Source organism: Podarcis liolepis, assembly GCF_965112155.1.
Source record: "Podarcis liolepis genome assembly, chromosome: 9".
Lineage (NCBI taxonomy): Eukaryota > Metazoa > Chordata > Lepidosauria > Squamata > Lacertidae > Podarcis > Podarcis liolepis.
This window is the reverse complement of record NC_139564.1, coordinates 25,945,065-25,965,566: the sequence shown is the minus strand read 5'-3', so window position 1 is coordinate 25,965,566 and position 20,502 is coordinate 25,945,065. Positions and strand designations below refer to the sequence as shown.

Genomic DNA, 20,502 nt, shown 5'->3' with positions numbered 1-20,502 from the left:
AAGCATATGCCATGATAAGCATTTTTTGCATACGGCTTGCTGTCGCGCAGCATTTTGATGGGGCCCCAGTTGGGACCTGTCGCTTGAAGCCAGAATTGGCTTTTACAAGTTGTAGATGCTTTTCATTGATGCCTGCTTCCCATACAATTCCGACAACAGGGGAATACTGAAACCATGTAGGAGGAGGAAGATCAGATGAACTACGCTGGGGGTGAGAAATCCTTTTGAAGGGCAAATTCCCTCATGAGGAGACTTCCATGAGCCTCATCCCAATGGTGGCAGAGACTGACCTGGCTGGGACCAGCAGCAAATATGGGTGAAGCAACAACTGTGACTCTTATGTTTGTACACTGCAGTCATTGAAAAGCCAGAGGTTTCAACACAAAATAAGAATATGGCTTTTTTCATGTGATCTTGTGGTTTAACCAGATGTTCTTCTATACTACTATTTTACCAGTGCAGCAGCCATGCTCCTCGAGAACTGTGTTTGCCCTGTTCACCGCAGGAATCATATCAACAATGCAAACTATCTGTACACAAATAATTGACTACTGTGGTCTCTGCCTGATCTGTGTTACCTACCAGTGGTGTTCTATTAACTGAGTATCTGTACTATATTCCCACTTCCTGCTGAATTGGTTGGGTTGTTTCCATAAAAAGTACTTTGACACAAAACATAATAATACAAAGTATGTGCAGATTGGGCTAAAGGCATACTACTGCATATAAATTAGTAGGTACACTCCTCTGGTCTACTAGAAATAAAGTGGCCCTCAGTGAAGAACTAGTTGTCCACTCCTGCTGTTTGCTTTCAAGTGCAAATTACCCAGAAATGAATAACAACATGAACCCACTATTTCAATAACTAAAGTAGTCTTCCTAAACAGAAGCATATAATCTTTGTCTAGCCTGTTTCATCAATACTGGGGGGGGTACCTTTCATTTTTGCAGCATTATTCAGTTTGGGAAAGTGTTTAAAAGTAATATGCACAGCTGCAGCAAGCCAGTGAAAATTGACTTCAAATTATAATTGCAAGCAATGGGAGAGAAAAATACGAAAGATACATTTCCAACAGGAAGCTTTTTAGATTTCATTGGAACAGTACGTCAGAGGCAATATACTAAATTGCCTGAAACAGATCACTATAATTTCATTTTTAAATCATTAGAGCTATTCCCTTGCATGAGCCATGAATTTTAATTCCAGATAAATTGTAGGCATACAAATTATGGAAAAATAATGTTCGTGGAGAGACTGTGGCAGTCATTTTAAAAACAAGAGAAAGACATAAACAGGGGTAGGTCACGTGGTATTCCAGTTGTTGTTAGACTACAACTCCCATCAACCCCAGCTATATGACCAATGCTTAGGTATAATGGGACTTATGGAGTAGAACTGGGCAGCATTAGAGTGGCTTATCTGCACTGCAACATGAATTGGAATAAACTGAATATCCCTGATAACTTTGCATACCAATTTTACCCAATTTCTTAGGGAAAATGTAAAAAGGAGAAAGGTTTGTACTGCAAAATGTAGTATATATGAAACATTCATGATCATTTGGCAATGAAACATTCTACTGGGCTATAACTCAGAATGCCCGTTACTAGAAAGTAATGCATAGCTGATAAGAAAGAAGAACAAGAAGTAAACTAGTTGTTTTTTAAAATTTTACTTTTTGCTTCTTTTTCTGGTGAACTTTCGGTTGTACAGAATCATCCTGGCTAAAACTCTTGTTGGATGAATTGTTGTTTTTTGTATATGAGAAGCCCTAAAACAAGTAATATAGTGGATCCTTAAAGCTACAGGCACAAATATTTTATTTAGGGCTTAGCACTTGAGTTCTATCACCTCTTTGCTCCATTAATCACTGCAGCATCAGTGTCACTGAAAAGGGGCAGTGGGGTGCGTGAGAAGGTGGGTGCTCCCGTAAAAAACAACTTTGTTTGCCTCCCTAAAAAAGCTCAATAACCTTGGCTGGATGCTCCCATAAAAAAAAGCTCAGCAAGTTCCACCACCTCTTTTTCTAGAAAAAGAGCCCTGATTTTATTACAAGCTTCTCTTCAGCAGCATCCTTCCATCACGTAGCAAGCACTTACATTCTGAAGTAATACTCTGGCTGGCACATAACTATTTGTCTAGAGAACAGCTAATAAGCCATTTGGTTCTTCCAAGGTTACTCCATGATGTAATCTCTTAAGGAGTCAGACATAATGGTAAATCTGCCACTTTTATGACCAGCATTGAAGTCTGATTTCCATGCAAGTAAAGAAGATAAATCACAGGGACTCAGTCAAAAAACCGGGACATACTAAGAATGGATCAACTCCTCTGTTTCATCATACCACTGCTCCAGTCAACTGAATATTATTTCTTGAGCCCTGGACAAACACAACTATTTCTATTGATCAGTATTATACATCCAGGGCTGTCACCATACATCTCAAGCTATCATTCCAAGAAAGGCAGAACTCTGCATTTGGGAAGGAACAGAAAGATGGATTGACCATTGCATCCCAAAATTTTGCTGGCTTGTCAGTCAGCTCATAAGGAGCAGGGCATTTTTCCTTACGTTTTTGCTTCACCAGTTCCAGGCTGGTGTAAAGGAGAGCCTAAGAATCAGGTCCCTTGGCAGATCAGTGGGGTTGATATGGCACTCAACTCCCTAAACTCCCTGTTGCAAAGTTTCTACCTGCTACCTTTGTTCCAGCCTAACATCAGTGGGTCAGAATTGTGTTCAAATTTCTCTTTCAAGAAACAGGACCAAATTCTGTTTGTACCAAAGGTTGTATTTTTCTGTATTTCCTTAGAAATATAATTGGAGTTAAAAGAGGGTGACTAAAGACTGGATTTCGTCTATTATTAGAAGTTTGCGCAGGAACGTGCACAAAACTGTAGCAGTAAAATTATTGAAGAATGGTAAACTAGAAAATCACATGACTTTTTAATTTGGGTAATAGGTGTTTGTTCAGAGCGAGGAATAATTTAAACAGTTATGAACAACACTTTCAGCTACATATAAACATGGCCGACTTCTTCATGGCTCCTTTGTTTCAGATAAATAAAATACCAGGGTACCTTTTGCAACATGGTGGTCATTTGAAATGTCTGTTCATCTTCCCATTCAGTTACTTACCTAGAAGGGGAAAAAATCACACATTAGATCTTTACAATAGACTTCATTATACTTTAATTTCACTGTATGCTGATTTGCTGAACTGCAATAGTTTTTTTATACAACTTGAAGTGATTTTTCCCCACTTCACAAAGCTTGAGGCGGCAGTCCTATAAACATTCTCCTGGGAATAAGTCTTTAATCAGATTCTCTGTGAAAGCCACATTGAAATGCTGACTTTTAAAGTACCAGAATGGCATAGGAACATTGAAGTAGGTAGAGGTTTTCTTCCACACCAAGCAAGACCTAAGTGAACTGAGTATCCTCTGACTGATTCAAATATGTATTTGGGTCTAGTCAAAGGACTCTTATCACAACATTGGATGTGTGGGGTTTGAGGTGGCCCTGGGAAAAGTGCCCTCTGGTTGGCTCTCTTGTCCACCTGTGGGTCATTCCAAACTTTTTTTTGGAGGTGGGCAGTAGCAGCACCCTAGATGGTGGGATCCAGCCACCTTTTACCTTCCTGCAATGTTCCCCTTACATGACCCACCCACTCTCAACTGCTTAGAGCACTGAGCTAGAAAAAGATATTCAGGTAGGGTTCAAGGCAGGTGTTAGCTATGGGCCTTGACACAGTGCTGGGACTTTGGCTGTTACCCTGGGCTTCCTGGGGGCATGCTCTGCATGCACACTGACCCATCATCCCCAGAAAATGCTGCATCTTTGTTCTTTCAGATGTGCAGCAGCAAGCTGTATTTGCAACAACCGTATGCAAAGATTTCAGCACATTCTTTTGGCATGCATTCTAAAACTACAAGAAACCCGTCTTTGTGAATATCTCTCTCCAACTTTTCTAAGCATTACAAAAGTAGTGCCCAGTATTCACAAGAACAGCATGAATTTGCCATCGTGCTTATGCCAACAATTAAGACTATATCTGTAATGGTCTTCTGGAGATACATTTTAAGAGTTTTCTTAGTGTGAGGGAGTCTTTAATTGATGTAAAGTGCTTTGATATTTTTTTAATGAAATTTCAGTATATATAATTAAAGGCTGTGTACAGAAATACTTGGACAGGGTTTTGAGACATATAATTCCTGTGACAATCACCTTCTCTCTTTGCTACATGATAAGCCTGCAAAGCGGCACAAGAAATTTAAATATCTTGCAAAAGCAAAGTAAAAGGTAATGAGAAAAGGTTTTTCTCAACATGGCAAGGAAACTTTATAGACTGAACTATAAAGCTGCCAGCATTCAAGAGCTCTTTTTATAGGCGAGATAATCAACATTGCCAAAATTTCACAGCTACTGCACAAAAGCAGTTGCTTCTATGCTCTGGAAGACATTCCTATTCAGCCTTTGAAGGAGCCAAGTTCACATTATTCTTTCTGAAAAATAAAACTTCAGTCTGTTGGATACTCTGTATTTGATTAGGCCTTTCCAAACAAGCTGTTGCTGCCAACTACAGTTCACAAATTCTCCTAATGCCTCGTCCCACTTTAAACTTGATCATGCTCTTTGTGCATTAGCTATGCAGTGCACTTAGGAGGAATTAAAATGTAATGCTTGGTGCTTCCTCTTCAAATGAGCCACACAATGCTTTCTTGGTATTTGGCTTATGCTAACCAACTAATGACAAAATGCACTGTCTGTTTGATTAAAGGCTCCTTGTATTTTAATGTTTTTGTTTATTTGTTTTAATATTTTCTGCATAACTTTCTTTCTAGGATGGCTAGAGTCTTCCTTTAAAAGAAAAAAAATAAAGCTGAGAGCCATGGGGCACCAGTAAAGCACCAGCTTATCACTTGCAAAATTATGAAGCAGGTGCTCAAAACCAGGTGTGCAATTGCTCACTGAAGTTTTGGGAGTACATTACAACAACCTTTATTTTTGCAGGTGTACTATATTGTATCTATGAGACATCCCCAATTTCAAAACACTTCATTGATCACACCCTGTATTAACATCATGGAAATCACACTTATTCATTCATTCCTGAAATCCTTGATTACATTAAAGCTTTTTGGGGAAAGCAGGGCCTTCAAACTTAGTGAGGTGGTTTTTTTTAAGAATTGCAGCAATTTTGCTTCTCCCTAGGACTTCAAGCCAAAAGTTCACAGAACAGTGAAAGACTCGTTTTCCCCATGTTAGTATCATGGAAAAAGTAATCATAGACACTGTTGGCCAGCTCTGAATTGTAAGCATTTGGACCAATGTAAGATTTCAGACATATCACTTCCCAGTCTTCCCATCCACAAGGGAATGGGCTGGCAAGAAGATTCATAACTATGGCCACAATAATTGTACAACAACTAAATTGTACAAGAATGAATAGCTTAACTAAATAGCAGTTGCATGCTGTTACAGTGGTACCTTGGGTTAAGTACTTAATTCATTCCGGAGGTCCGTACTTAACCTGAAACTGTTCTTAACCTGAAGCACCACTTTAGCTAATGGGGCCTTCTGCTGCTGCCACGCCGTCGGAGCACGATTTCTGTTCTTATCCTGAAGCAAAGTTCTTAACCTGAGGGACTATTTCTGGGTTAGCAGAGTCTGTAACCTGAAGCGTATGTAACCCGAGGTACTGTATAGAGAATTCAATTTGAGAAAGTGCTGAGAGTCACCTGTGGGGGCAAAGATGCTTCCCTCAGAAACTGGATAATAATAAATGGATCATTAATAAATAAATAGATAATGAATAAATAAATGGATTAGCTTAATTACTGAAGGGGGGAGGCAGTTGGTTTTACTTCAGTGATTGGTGCATTCTTAACGAATTGATGAACTCAAGGTGGAGGGATAAGGTGATTGGGGTCAATGCTTTCTAAATGAACAATGATTACTAGGGAGTGAGGGGGGAGGTTAACAAATTAATATGGGAATAAGAGGGGAAATGGATAGCAATTAGTACAGAATATGGAAGGGGTGAAAATTAATAGGGGAATAAGGAAAGGGGAGATTAAATAAGGGATTTGAAATGAAGGAATTGAGTGAAAATTAATAGGGAGTAAGAGGGAAAGTGGTGGAAATAGGGGTGGAGGAGAAATACTGTTCGGTTTACATTGCAATGTGAACCTACCTAATTTGTGCTTCTGGAAGCAATGCACAAACCAAAATTTAACTGTAGATCAGAATTCACACTTCTCCCAATTTGAAATGAAATGAATAAGAATAATGCAGTTCTCCAACCAAACAAGTGTACACCAAAGTGTGTGCATTAGAGGAAAGTGTGCATAAAAATGGATATGTTGGTGGAAACAGCATACAAAAACACATTATATTAGGGGAAATTGCTTGTAAAAATATTTGTATTAAGAGAAATATGCACGAAAATGCTGCAGATAATGGTCTGAGGAATCTTAAAATAAATTTGCACACTGATGTAGAAACTGAACTCAAGACTACAAAAATGAGAAACTGGGTGGAAGCAAAATTGGGGAGTGTGTGGTGGAGTTCAGTGTGTTACGGACTCACAGTTAAGACCGTGCTTATGGAAGACAATCTTACTCGGGTACGAATGATCGTCAAAGAAGAAGAAGAAGAAGATTTAATGAGGCAAAAAGGTTCAGAATTTTGGCTTTGCCCATAGCCACTTTGAGGGTTGGTCTTGGGAGAATGCAGCCCTCACCCCAGCAAAAGGAAGCTGCCCCTGCCCTGGAGCCTAACAGAAGGTATATAACACCTAAAAAAAATATCAGAGGCTGCTGGACAAGCAGCTTGTTATTTTAGGGATGGAAGATCCATCACTCAAGGGCACCTTGAAGCTGGAATCCAGGCAAAAGGAAGGAGGATAGCATCAAAAGAATAGGAAGCCAAAAGGGAGAGGGGAGGCCAAGCCTCAAAATGCAGCTCAAGAGAGAGAGAAAGAAATATTAGACATGGTGTGTCCAATTCATTTTGCATTCTTTTTTTCCAACCACATGGTCTGAATAAAATACAGATCCGTAGAACAAGATCTTTCTGTCCCTGAAAAAGGCAAAACACTGAAATGTACTATATCTTCTAATAAATCTTCTCACTTCCCTGCTATCATCCAATGATAGCTGCTTTCCTTAGGCAGTATTCCATTCCTGGTTTGCAGTGCCAAGACTGGTTCATCATTTGACCTCTCTGCATGGCATGCAGAGTTTCCATACCAGCAGTGGGTGTCCCCAGGAACAAGCAGCACTGGTGAAGGCATTTTTCTTGTGATCCCCCGGAGCTTAAACGTGGGCTAAATTGTGGGGGAGCGGAAAATAGCCACAGGCAAGCTTTATTTCCCATGTAGATAGGTAACAAGCCGCCGCCCCCCCATTAGTAACTGCAGCTCAGGATGGGGGAGAAATTTGCTTATTTATAAGCAAACCTACCTAACAAAAATGCAAATACTAATGTGCATAAAGTATACATAAAATACATATTAAAATGCATTATTATAAGGAATTTTTTTGCAGTGTCCTCCATTTTAAGGCTAAGATAGATCCAAACCCCATAAATGTTTTTCTGGACTTATTTCACTTTAGTTGAAGAGCACATGCCATGGGATAAAAAGACAAACTGCGAGACCTAGCAAGCATTAAGCACTTCCAATGCTGCTTGATGTATTTCTCTGGGTGTACATACAGTAATTACAGTGGATGATCAGTGCTCTAAATCAGAAGTGCAACCACTGCAAATGATGAATTCAGGAGAATGATAAGATGTCTCTGTTTTTCCCCAGCTACTAGAGCTCAGCAAAGTGGAAGCGGCCAGTGAGTTAAATGCAACCTAACTTCACGGCATCAGTGAGGCTGAAAAGGCCTTAGCTGCATTTGGACTTGCGTTAAAAGCTATGAGCGAGACCCATGAGTTAAGAGCTGCCCAATGGGGCCATTGTGGAAATATGATTTATTAATATATGGGAAACACATATACTGAACCAACTCAGTATATGTCACCAATTGATAAACATTTCTTAGTAATTATGCAGCTTGGTTTCTTGAACAAGCAATAAGCAAGGAACGACAATAATCCAAAAGCCACAAAACCTGTAAAATAACAGTCATGCAACACAATCCTATGCATGTATACTCAGCTTTAGGAACACAGCAAGCTGCCTTATACCAAGGGCCCATTTACTGTAGTACTGTATACCAATGACTGGCAACAGCTCTCCAGGGCTTCAGGCAGGGGATGTTCCCAGCCATACCTGGACTGAACCCAGCTGAGCAAGGCAGAGGCTTAACCACTGAGCTGCAGCTCTTCCTCAAGTAAATCCCACTCTACTCAGCAAGGACTCATCCAGACTTGAGCTTGTCCCATGCCTAGAAAGCAGGGGTCCGAGCAGATTCCAAGTGGTTTTGCCATTGCCCCACCATTTTTGCTGGGAAAACCCATTCATTAACAATAAATTGGAGCAACTGGAAAACCCGATTGACATTTCCTCAGAATCAGCGGTAAAGATCAGGTTTCCCTGGGAGAAAGCAGCAGGACAAGGCCAAGTCTGGATGAGCCAGAAGAAGTAGTAGTTTGGATTTGATATCCTGCTTTATCACTACCCTAAGGAGTCTCAAAGCAGCTAACAATCTCCTTCCCCACAACAAACACTCTGTGAGGTGAGTGGGGCTGAGAGACTTCAGAGAAGTGTGACTAGCCCAACGTCACCCAGCAGCTGCATGTGGAGGAGCGGAGAATCAAACCCGGTTCACCAGATTACGAGTCCACTGCTCTTAACCACTACACCTCACTGACTCTCTCTCTCTCTCTAAGACTTTTTCCTAAGCAAATGTGTATAGAATTAAAGCCTGAAATATAAATAATATTGAGTTCCCTTGCACTGTATTAGTAAGTTTCAAAACCATTATATTACAATTATTATAATATTATGATGTATTACGTTTTATCAGTACACATTTCTTGTACTTTTAAAAAAGTTTAAAAGTAGTAATGAGGCTAAATGTGTTCATGGAAAAATCTTTCCTTTATCTAAGTTTTTACTAGACATTTTGCAAGCCAGCTGGTCTGGCTATTCCCCATTAAAAGCTGTTCTAAAACTAAGTTCCTTTTTCCCCCTGTGTCAAATAGCTTCAGTGAACTTGCCTGGAACTGAATCAGAGGAGTCACATAAGAGGCAGAACAAATACGGCCTTTGTGCAGTTTTCCTGGAACACAGTGAAAGTTTGACTCACAAACACAATACAGTTCTAGATGTAAATTACACAATCTGCCCAATATTAAAAACAGTGACCGCCTAAATGATTCACGCCAACAACTGCTTTCAAAACCTGAAAGCTTTTTAAAAATGATCTTACAAATACAACCTTGCCAAAAACCATAAAATTTAATTTTGCTTGCAGTCAGCAGCTAGACCTGCTAATGGACTATTCTTGTCCAGTGCAGAAGTAATGTCCCCAATTGGAAAACAGTGAATCTTCTCTTCTTTCCATGATATGTAGTACGCAGATACAGCATTACATTGCCATTGACATAGGAAGCTATTTTATATCAAGCCTGACCATTCAATGTGGCCAACCTATGATCCTACAACTCCCAGGATCCCCAACCCACATGATTAAGGATGATGGGCATTGTAGTTCAACAACATCTGGAAGGCTATGAGTTTGCTATCCCTAGTCTGCAGTAACTAGCAGCAGTCCTCAAAGATTTCATACCAAAATATTTTAGAGCCCTACCTGCGGAGGCTAGGGAATGAACTTGGGATACTTTCCATGCAATGCATGGGCTTGACCATAGCCCTTCCTCATGCTCAGTGAGGAAAATCTGGGTTGGACCAATGCAGCTCTGTGTGGCAGTGATTTTGTGACTCTCAAAATTCGAAATGTGTCCTTGCTCCAAAAAGGTTAGCAAACTCTGCATACTAGATCATGACTGAAGCAAACCATAGAAAGAATGGGAAAATGTGTGGGGCTGAGAGCAGGTGAAACAGCAAGGATGTACAAGAACTAGCAGTGTCTCCCTGATCTCCTAATCACAAATATATATATAAACAGGATATTTTAGTGAATGAATCTCTTGTTTTTAAAACATTTTATCTGCTGAAACTGTATCTTGTTTGAAGTTTTTTTTCTAAAATAAATAAATAAATGTTTAGAGGTACTCTCATTTTCCTACTTATATTGAAATACTGGCCCTCAATGAGGCCAAACTTAGATTCACAAAATGTTTAGGGGCGTGCGCACCCCCAGAAAAAAGCACTGCTTGTTTGTACTATTATATGGATAAATTTAATGATGCATTTTAGTTTTTTTCTAAGTTGTGGTAAACCACCCTGATATTCAATTGCCGTAATTTAATCAGTAATTCCACTGATGACCAAAGTGCCAGTGTATATTTGTAATATCTGGTGCCAAGTTGTCTGCAAAAAGCTAATCCCAAACTTTAATAGGCTAGTAAGCTACTTAGTCCTAGAGAAAGGATCAAATAATATTTATGATTCCTTAATGAAGGGGGGGGGGGTTCATCCCTTGAGCATAGGAGCTCTCTAAAGTTACCTGTCCCTATAATCCTCTCAGTTTTTACTAAATCTATGAAATCCTCCTGCTTAAAATCTGCATTTTTATTATAATTAATCTATTTAACATTTAAAGAACGCATAATGCCATGGAGAAAACATTTCAGCTTCCTTTTCCCTCTACTTGCATTTGCTGTGGCAATGACTCCAGTTATAAAACTGTTCATACTTGAATACAGACAAAAGAAATACAGTCACAAATGAAGCTAAGTAGAGCATGGGCTTATTTGCAGAAACATTTGCTGTTAAGATGAACATTTGACATCCCGAAATGTCTAGCTCTGCCCCCTGCCAATTAAACCTCCCGTCTTTCAGTTTATTTCGAGAACATGTAGGTAACACAGCTGTCTTTCCTTTTTTAAAAACTCTACCTGTCAAACAAGCTGACAGGGTGCTGCGCGTAAGTGTTACACATCCACCTGCCTATCAGCAGATTCCGGCTTTTTTATGGGCCAACATTATTTCTTTGCATTGTACTGTATGTGCCTTGACGAATGCCAAATTTAGCCAATCAGAAATAAGATATTTTATTAGAGTGAAACAATATGTAAATTTTGATAAATAGATAAATTAAATTAAACTAAAGGAAAAATATTTTCTACCACCTGAAGGGGGACTTTGCTTTTTGAGGGCTTGTTGTTGTTTAGTCGTGTCTGACTCTTCGGGACCCCATGGACCAGAGCACGCCAGGCTCTCCTGTCTTCCACATTTTGAGGGCTACTTTCAAACACATACCTTCCACTGAAGAGCCACTGTGGTGTAATGGTTCGACTAGGACCTGGGAGAGCAGGGTTCAAATCTCCACTCAGCCATGAAGCTCAATGGATGGCCTTGGGCCAATCACTATTAGCCTAACCATAAAGGTGGTATGTAAATATAATAAACAAACAACCAACCAACCATGCAACACTACCCAAAGACACATAGGGATGACCTGTAGCACCAAGCAATAAGATGGATAAATTCATTTGGTCTGCATTTTAGAGCAAGCTGATCTAATTTGCTAATCCTGGGCTTATATATAGATTGGAATACAGCTGTTAGCCAGATCACAGACTGGATTTTTTGATGCAGTCTTGGTTCAAAAACTGCACATGAAAAAGTATTTTACTTTTAAAACTGCATACAAAAATGCATATTTTAAGGGGAGAAAGTATACTTTGGGAGAAAATGGTAAAATACTCTTTTTCATACTTAAAAAAAAATCCACAGTAAATGAGACAGAAATGAATGAGTACAAGCGAAACTGATATGTAACATAAACAGGCCTGAGTCTTACTTCCAAGTATGTATGTTTAGCACAGGGGTGCAAAAATTGCCTTTTATTTCAGACTAGCAAAATTATCTTGTTTGTCCATGCTACACAAGCTACACCCAATATTTTTTAAAACTTCCCCATTGTCATGAAGAGTATGAACTTCCATCCATCCTGCATTATTCAGGTGCATAAACAGGATAGTAGACTTTGTTTTGAACAGCTGGTACCGGTACTTCTTCTGGAAACATAAGCCTCAAGAGGTTTCATTTTGCTTCCTATCCATCTTACAATTTTGAACAATTTTAACTAAAAACCTTCTATTTCTTGATTATTGTGTATGCTCTCTGAGGACTCCTGAAGATGGAAGGAACATTTCCAAAACCTTTGTAATTGCAGTAATGTCAAACTGACTGACTGCTCATAAAATTACTTCTAGCTTGGAGGGCTAGAATTATGTTCCACTATGCAATTTTGCCATTTCATATTCTTATGAGTCCTGCCCCTATGGATAGGTCTAATGCTATGGTTCTGCCTGAAAGTGCCACCTTGGTTAGAGCCTAGAAATTGTCAAAAGGGTGCCAATGTTCTTTTAATGGTTAAATGGGCAACTCAAGGGTGGAGTGGCAAGTAAGTATGTGAGGAAATGTGCCTGCAATCACTTGCAACTAAGCACACAATAAAACTCAAACGGACTTACTTTTGAATAGATACGTGTAGGAAAGAACCGAGTATGTAAACACCAGAAGTGCTGCCGTTTTGAATCTGGAGACAGAGAATCAGTTTACACATAATGCTAACCCAAACCAAGATTTAGCATGAATGTGCAGGTTCCTTATCATGACCACTTTCCTCCTCCTCCTACTCCAATCCTGCTTCTGCAATGCTGTGAGGTTAGCCATAGATTGGCTTAGTAATAATAATTTTATTATTTATACCCCAGGCCCATCTGTCTCATGCAGGCTTGCGGTTTGTCTTGCTCCAGAGAAAGTATGTGCTGTAACCAAGTTTATTAATGGTTTATACATCCTAAACAAAACCATGGCTTAGCTCACAACAGCAAAGCAGAAGGAAGAGGAAGAAAGCAGTCATGATGCACTCTTCAGCAGTCTGCACATTCACGCTAAACCTTGACCTGTCTTAGTGTTATGTGCTAATGGAGCCATAGAGAACTGGAGCAGAGGAGCGTGCCTCGTACAATGCTGAGTTAAGACAGAGGTATCTAGCTCAGGGTGGTCTACCTACCGACAGCAGCTCTCCAAGGTTGCAGACACAATCTTTCAAACTCCTACCTGAAGCTGCCAGGAATTGAACCTAGAATCTTACACATGTAAAGTATGTGGTCTACCACTAATCCCAAGTGCTTCCCTTGTTGCGGATCTTGGGATTCATGCTCTTTCTTATTCTCTTTTGGGGATGATGCCACAGGGTAGTAGATCCGCTATCTTGCTTGAAAGTATTTTTTACTGCTATGTATGCTTTGCTTGTAAACTTGCAAGTAAAGCGAACATTACAAAGATGCCGTAGGTCTTCAGTGGTTGCTCATCCAAAGGAAATTAAAATAGTGACGTTACTCCTGGAATTTCTCGCCAATCAGGAAGTGGGGATTTTATGTTAACAACTTAACCATAGTTACCAGTGCTTTCTTCTGCAGGACTCACTGATACACTATCCTTTCATTGACCAGTCAAGTAGAACACTACAGCTATTAAAACATTCTGAAATGCAAATACGAAAAGCTGCTCAGGAAAATTTGAAGGCTTAGGCCACCAGTGATACAGAGGTTATTTTCCATGTGCACATCCTTTATATATATATATATTACAACAGCTGACCCTGGGATAGAGGATGATCATTTTTCAGAACAACACATTGTCTTCCAACAGTTTTCATTATGTAGGTAAGTGATGGTGTAGGGGAGAAGTCTGCTTTTCCTTTCTTATAATTCTTTTCATTTACAACAATGTCTACAGCTTTTTTTCTCAAGTAGCCAGTTCCTTGACAAAAGAGGGATCATGTGCTTTTGGTAGAATGTCCCTGATAATTCAGTGTTTCTCTTAAATAGCTTTCCTAGGCAAAAGCTAATGGAAGGGTTGTTGGTTTCCAGGCTTGAATAACACTTCTGTGCCTCTTATAATAGCTGTATGGTGGCCAGCAAAAGTTGATTTTATTTCTTGTCACCATGGTGAATTTTAGGCAGTATAATAGCAGCATGGAAGTCCCTTTTCCACAAGATGACCCCACAGTGCTGCTGTAATGTTTAAAGGCCTGACACCAATACGTGGGGGCAATCACTGGGTCATCACCACTCAATTGCAATGATAGGTGGTAAGCTCTTACACGATTGGCCCAGTCTATGTATGGCAGATGGGTTTTTTTGTTTTATTTTTAAGCATTGATCAGCAATGTGGCATACATTATTAAATTAAATATTGTTGCAGTAAAAGAATACAGACAATATGTTTACTGAAAAACAGAGCACCTTTGAAAAGTGCTGTGCAATCTGTAGGTGTAGGGCTTCATCTGACTACATGCAATATTGGGTTTAATTTGACTCTTGGAACAGCTACTATTTACACATGCCTATTTCATGGGGAAATGCTGCCTTATACTGATGATACTGTTTCTAAGCAATTTAACAACCATCCTAGTCAATCTACCCAAGATATATGAAGCTATATATTCATGTAATTAAGAGGGGGAAATTGCAAAATTCAGTTACTGGCTCTATTTAGATGTCATGATAAACCATGGTTTTTTTTGGAATAGGAGCACAAAGCCTTGGGTTCACACATAGACTCTTTTTGCAACTGACATTTCCTAACGAGGTTTTCAACATTGTTTTGGGTGGAGTTTATTTTTATAATTTCTGAACATAAAATAAACTAAACTTCTAGCTTGTTTGCAAACAAGGAAACAAATTACATATGGTAGAATTTCTAACTCTACCACTTTGTAAAGTAAACTACGTTTCAGCTTATGCTTCCGAATCTGTGGTTTGGTGGTCCCCAGATTCTTCTTGGCCCAGATACTTCTCTCAGTTCTTGTGCTACTTTAGCTAAACTTTTATTGGGCACACTCCACCTAGCTGCAGCAAAGGAAGAAGTGGGTGGTGCGTGCAGCAACAGCAGCCATATCTTGCTTGCTGTTTGAATATAATTAAGCCATGAACTATAAGAGAGCCACAAGTGTGCTTGCTTTAATCAACTTTAATGTACAAAAAAAACCAATGTTGTGCTTTTAAAACATGTCATGATTTAAAATGTTGACTAATTAAAGTGTATCTCATTATCCCTCCATAGCTACATGCTTGCTCAGTCTAGCTTTAAAGCAAAATTCCTTATATATATTTTAAAGGGTTCCCTCCACAAAGTGCCTGTAAATGGCACCTGCAACTATCCCTCATAAATGTTTTAAAATCTTTAAAACAACTGGGGCTTTGTAGCAAAGCTGCTTAGCTTAGTGGTGCAGAAATCAAACCTTTTGTGTCTACTAGCAAGGAAAGTGCAAATCACTCTGAAGTCTAATGGTTCATGTCTCTTCTCAGACTGTTCATTTATACTTTCCTTGGATGCCAACATGATGTATATGTAATGTCGTAAGTGTGAGAAGGATATCCAAAGTTGGGAGGTGTGGAGATGAGAGAAGGCATGGCAGGTTCAGTTCACACTGGGGATTAGTTTTAGCAGAGGCCTGTGTTGAAGGATAAGAAACCACATAATACAATACAATACAATACAATACAATACAATACAATACAATACAATACAATACAATACAATACAATACAATACCATACCATACCATACCATACCATACCATACAGAAAAGCAGAGCTGTTAGTTCTGTTTTATCTTTGCTACAGAGTTCATCCTACGTCCAAAGACAGACAACCATGGCTCTTGGGCCATTCTTACAGTACTGTACTGCCTTTTGGCATAGATCTAAAGCACTAGGATATACAGTGGCTGCATTCATATGTCATGTTTTGATCTACTAAATCAGAGGTGGGGAATCCAAACCATAATCTGGGGAACTGGAAATAAACTCTGTGCCAATGTGGTCCTTTCTTCCCTTCCCTTGGCTTAACAGAACAAAGGTTCAAGTGAGTCCTTCAAACCAGGACCATAAAGCATGGTTGAACAATCAATAACATGACATCTGAATGCTGCCTATACATCTCACAAGTTTTATTTATTAATCTCATGAACAGTATTGTAACTACAACTGGCTTAAAAGTGTATGTGGGACAAGAGTCAGGGACAGAAGTAATTAAACATGAAAGGGCCATTCATTCCACACCAGACTTGGTTCAAAAAAAACAGAGAAAGAATCTAAGTTACCCATCACCCCTAGACAAGGCACTGCAGTGTCCTTAGTATTCATGCAAATGAAGGAGACTGTTATCCTTTAGGCTACACTATGTCATAAGCATTCCAAAGATCTGTGCCGTCTACATGAGCACAAAGAACAGAAAAAGCCACCTTTTTAAGTGTTTGGCTGGCAGTACCTGAATCAAAACTCAAAAGACTGAAAATAACCTTCTCCCTTTGTTAGGAATCATTGGCTCAATTTAAAGGCAAATGCCAATTCAATTGCTTTATAATGCACTTCATTAATGTGTGTATTACACTGGCTCTATACACTACTAAGCCTTGTTAGTTTTGTACCACTTTTAACAGGTTTGTGCATGTTGCTTTCTTAGCAGTGCTTTTTTGGTCTGTTGATCACTATTTGCGTGGCAATGCAAAATATGACAAATTCCTTGCACAGAAAAACTGTGCCCTCTTGCCTTTTTCACTTTCAGCATGAGCTCTATAGTGGTCCTAAAACTCCACCTCATACTAAAATTATGAAGATGTAGTTTATATACTCATGTTCATCTGTGGCACTGCAGTGCTTATTCTTAAGAACAGCTTCGGCGACTGTTTCACAAACACAATTAATGCAAGTGTGATTAATGCCATCTGAGCTCCTTGGAGAAAAGATGGGATAAAAAAGCCAGACTTGTCAAATGTGTGTTGTCTACAGACAGCATATCATAGGAAGATCCCTTATGTCAAGTCAGCCCATCAGCCCCTCTAGCTCTGTAATGTCAGCCAATGTTGTGCCCACAGATGTTGGTGGACAATTGCTATTGCCTCTGACAATCGGCCGTAATCCAGAAGCAGGGCCAGCCCACCCATGAGGCAGACTGAAGCAGCTGCCTCAGACAACGGAAGCCTGTGGTGGCTCTGCCCACCTTTGCCACTGTTGCTGGGGTATCTCTCATTCATATCTGGAGGGACCTAATACTGAACATTCAACACAGAAAGTACATGCTCTGCCTCCATCACTGAGCAGTACGGCATCCTTTCAAAGTTCTTGATAAATCCCATATCCAGTCCACCTAGGCACAGGGGTGTTTATCAGGTACTGAATGGACTGCAATCCATGGATGGCATGATACGCATGAATTAGGGGCGTGGAAGTTAGAGCAAGTAAAAATTAATGATCCATTTATAAGCATATGTTTTAGCTGAATGAAATACAAATGGCTGTTTCGTTTCCTGCTTTGCATCTGCACCATGACGATGTTAGCTTTATAGCCCAGTAATAAAAACATTAATTCATATTTCCAAAACAACAAAACTCACAAACAAATGATTAACCTTTAAAAGTGGTTTAAAATATAAAGTGCCTTTAAAGGAGGAGTTCCTTAGTACAACACTTGTGATAAAGGTTAATTTCATTTTGTGTGTGTGACTAAATACTTTATAGATGGATGTGCTTTCTTTCTTTTTAATTAGCAGCTATTTATTTACATGTGCCTCCTCCACAGGCAAATACTACATCCTGAAGCCTCCACGCAAAACCAGGTACCACCTGTATATTCTGTCCCCGCATGGATAAAGCAGCCTTCCTAAGTTCTGCTTTAAAGGAAGATTCTCTTTTACTTCAGATTAGCAAAGAAGCTGGTTTCAGCACTTATCTGAAAATCACTACCTAATTCAGTGCATGAAATATCGGCTCTGACATCATACCAACCCACCCCAAAGCATCCACAAGTCTCTACAAAAACAGTAGCAGTGGGCCCCACATCTGCAGATGAGTACAAAGGGCAATCCATAACTTTAATGCAATTTAGACATTTAGATGGATGGGCTGCATGCCCAGTGTGTTGTAATAACCCTGAAAAGCTTTTGGCTCAAGCTGTGGACACATTAGCATTAACTTATGTCTGCTGCCTTGTTTATACTACGTGAGATAACTGCTTGTGCTTCTCTTTCTCTCTCTGCCTGCCGCCCCCAGTACTTAAATGTTACCAACAGAGACTCTCAACGGATACAGAATTTAATTGCAAAGATGAAGAATATTCTCCTACCGTGCTCTTCTGCATTAGTCATGGGGGCTAGCTGAAATGCTGGAAGGTCCAAGCACTTACAGAAATATTTTATTAAATTATACAGATTTTATTTATTTAGGACATGTATATCTCACCTTTCTTGCATCATGAAACTCAAGGTGGCATCGATGGAGCTCTAAGGCAGTTTTTCACTTTTGTCACTATAGCCAGACCCAAATCTTCTTAGATTTTAGTAAGGCAGCTGCGTCATGTGACCTGAGATGCCTGGGAAATGTGATGATAATTTATTCAAAAGGACTTGAAATAAGGGAGTTCCCTTTTTGGAAGCCCAAAATGATATGCTGCTGTTGTTCTCATATATATATATATATATATATATATATGTTTTCGTAGATTTTCACGGGTACAGGAATGCAGGTTTTGGTGTCCTCGGGTGTCTTCCCGTGTAAAAGTTGGGGTGTCTAGGCGACGTTTCGACGAGGTCTCACTCGTCATCTTCAGGCTGGTGCTTTCGGCTTCTTGTTACTGGAACAGAGCGGGATCTCAGTGTTTGAGTTCCTATAAATACTGTAGAGGGGTGTGGTGTATTGCCTCAAAAGTTCTGGGCAGAGGGGAAGTTCCCAGGCTAGTGTTCTTTTCTTCTTTTGTTCCTTAATTACTTGAGGGATATCTTGAGTGATTTCTTGAGTGATATTCTGAGTACCACTTAGGTGGGTCATTAGGTGTGGATTAGTTGCTAAAGCCTTCGTGTCTTGACCTCTTGAATTTGTGAAGAGTTTTTCTGGGAAGATGGCTGTACTGCACTTAGTTGTGCTTTGGCTTGGCTTCGTGTATAGGGGCGAGCTGTGGTTTTGTGCCCTGTGCCAGCCAGATCTGTGTAGGGATTGCAGGGGGGTGCAGCATCCGGAGGTGCCACTATGGTTTGGTTACTGGATGGTGTCTGTAATTTATCTGTGGAGAGGGTCTGGGTTTGGGTCTGGTGTGGTTGATTGGTGGTGGCGTTCTGTGTGCCTCTGGATCTGGTGTCGGTTTTTGTGGGGAGGGCTAATTTCCAGATGTCTGGCAGGCGGGACGTGTCGTCACGCTTGTTCATGTTGTGAACAAGGGAAGACACCCGAGGACACCAAAACCATATATATATATATATATATATATATATATATATATATATGCTTTCGTAGATTTTCACGGGTACAGGAATGCAGGTTTTGGTGTCTTCGGGTGTCTTCCCGTGTAAGAGTTGGGGTGTCTAGGCGACGTTTCGACGAGGTCTCACTCGTCATCTTCAGGCTGGTGCTTTCGGCTTCTTGTTACTGGAACAGAGCAGGATCTCAGTGTTTGAGTTCCTATAAATACTGTTGAGGGGTGTGGTGTATAGCCACCAACGTTCTGGGCAGAGAGGAAGTTCCCAGGTTAGTGTGCCTTTTCTTCTTTTGTTCATTAATTACTTGAGGGATATCTTGAGTGATTTCTTGAGTGATATTCTGAGTACCACTTAGGAGGGTCATTAGGTGTGGATTAGTTGCTAAAGCTTTCGTGTCTTGACCTCTTGAGCTTGTGAAGAGTTTTTCTGAGAAGATGGCTGTACTGCACTTAGTTGTGCTCTGGCTTGGCTTCGTGTATAGGGGCGAGCTGTGGTTTTGTGCCCTGTGCCAGCCAGATCTGTGTAGGGATTGCAGGGGGGTGCAGCATCCGGAGGTGCCACTATGGTTTGGCTACTGGATGGTGTCTGTAATTTATCTGTGACCTGCATTTCAGCTAGCCCCCATGACTAATGCAGAAGCCGAAAGCACCAGCCTGAAGATGACGAGTGAGACCTCGTCGAAACGTCGCCTAGACACCCCAACTCTTACACGGGAAGACACCCGAAGACACCAAAACCTGCATATATATATATATATATATATATAAAATTTCATGTTTCTTGCAGCTGGGGCAGATGAAAGCATCCAGTTGTGCTGATGCAGGTGCACCAATGCATTTCTTCTTTTTGTGCTCCTCCCAGTGATCATTCCTCCTTTGGTCACTGCTATGGATACACAACCTGACTGATTGTCTCCAGGTGCTGCAGCTGTCTGCAAGGGATTCGCACAAGGTGGGGGTTAGTGCTGCCAACTTTCATGTTACAACTGCAGACATCTTTGCAATCCAGTGTTGATCCACCAATGGGCCTGGTGCCTAAAGCCAGCTGCCTGCAGAGCATGTCCTTAGAGATCCTGCCATCTTCCATTCTGTATACATGACCGAGCCAGCATAGACATCACTGTGACAGGAGTATGAACATGCTGGAAATGAG

General features: G+C 40.2%; 1 protein-coding gene across 6 annotated transcripts in view; it reads right to left on the bottom strand.

Annotated features, from left to right (window-relative positions):
- ANK2 (ankyrin 2) overlaps window positions 1-20,502 on the bottom strand; it is a 322,811-nt gene that overhangs the window by 275,759 nt on the left and 26,550 nt on the right. For 4 of the 6 annotated variants that reach the window (XM_083459178.1, XM_083459166.1, XM_083459171.1 and 1 more), the window contains exon 2: window positions 3,080-3,137. The exons of the other annotated variants lie outside the window; for them this stretch is intronic. In XM_083459178.1, coding sequence (XP_083315304.1) covers window positions 3,080-3,100 — 21 coding nt within the window. In that variant the 5' untranslated portion in view covers window positions 3,101-3,137. The remainder of the gene's footprint in view (window positions 1-3,079; window positions 3,138-20,502) is intronic. 6 annotated transcript variants of the gene reach the window in all.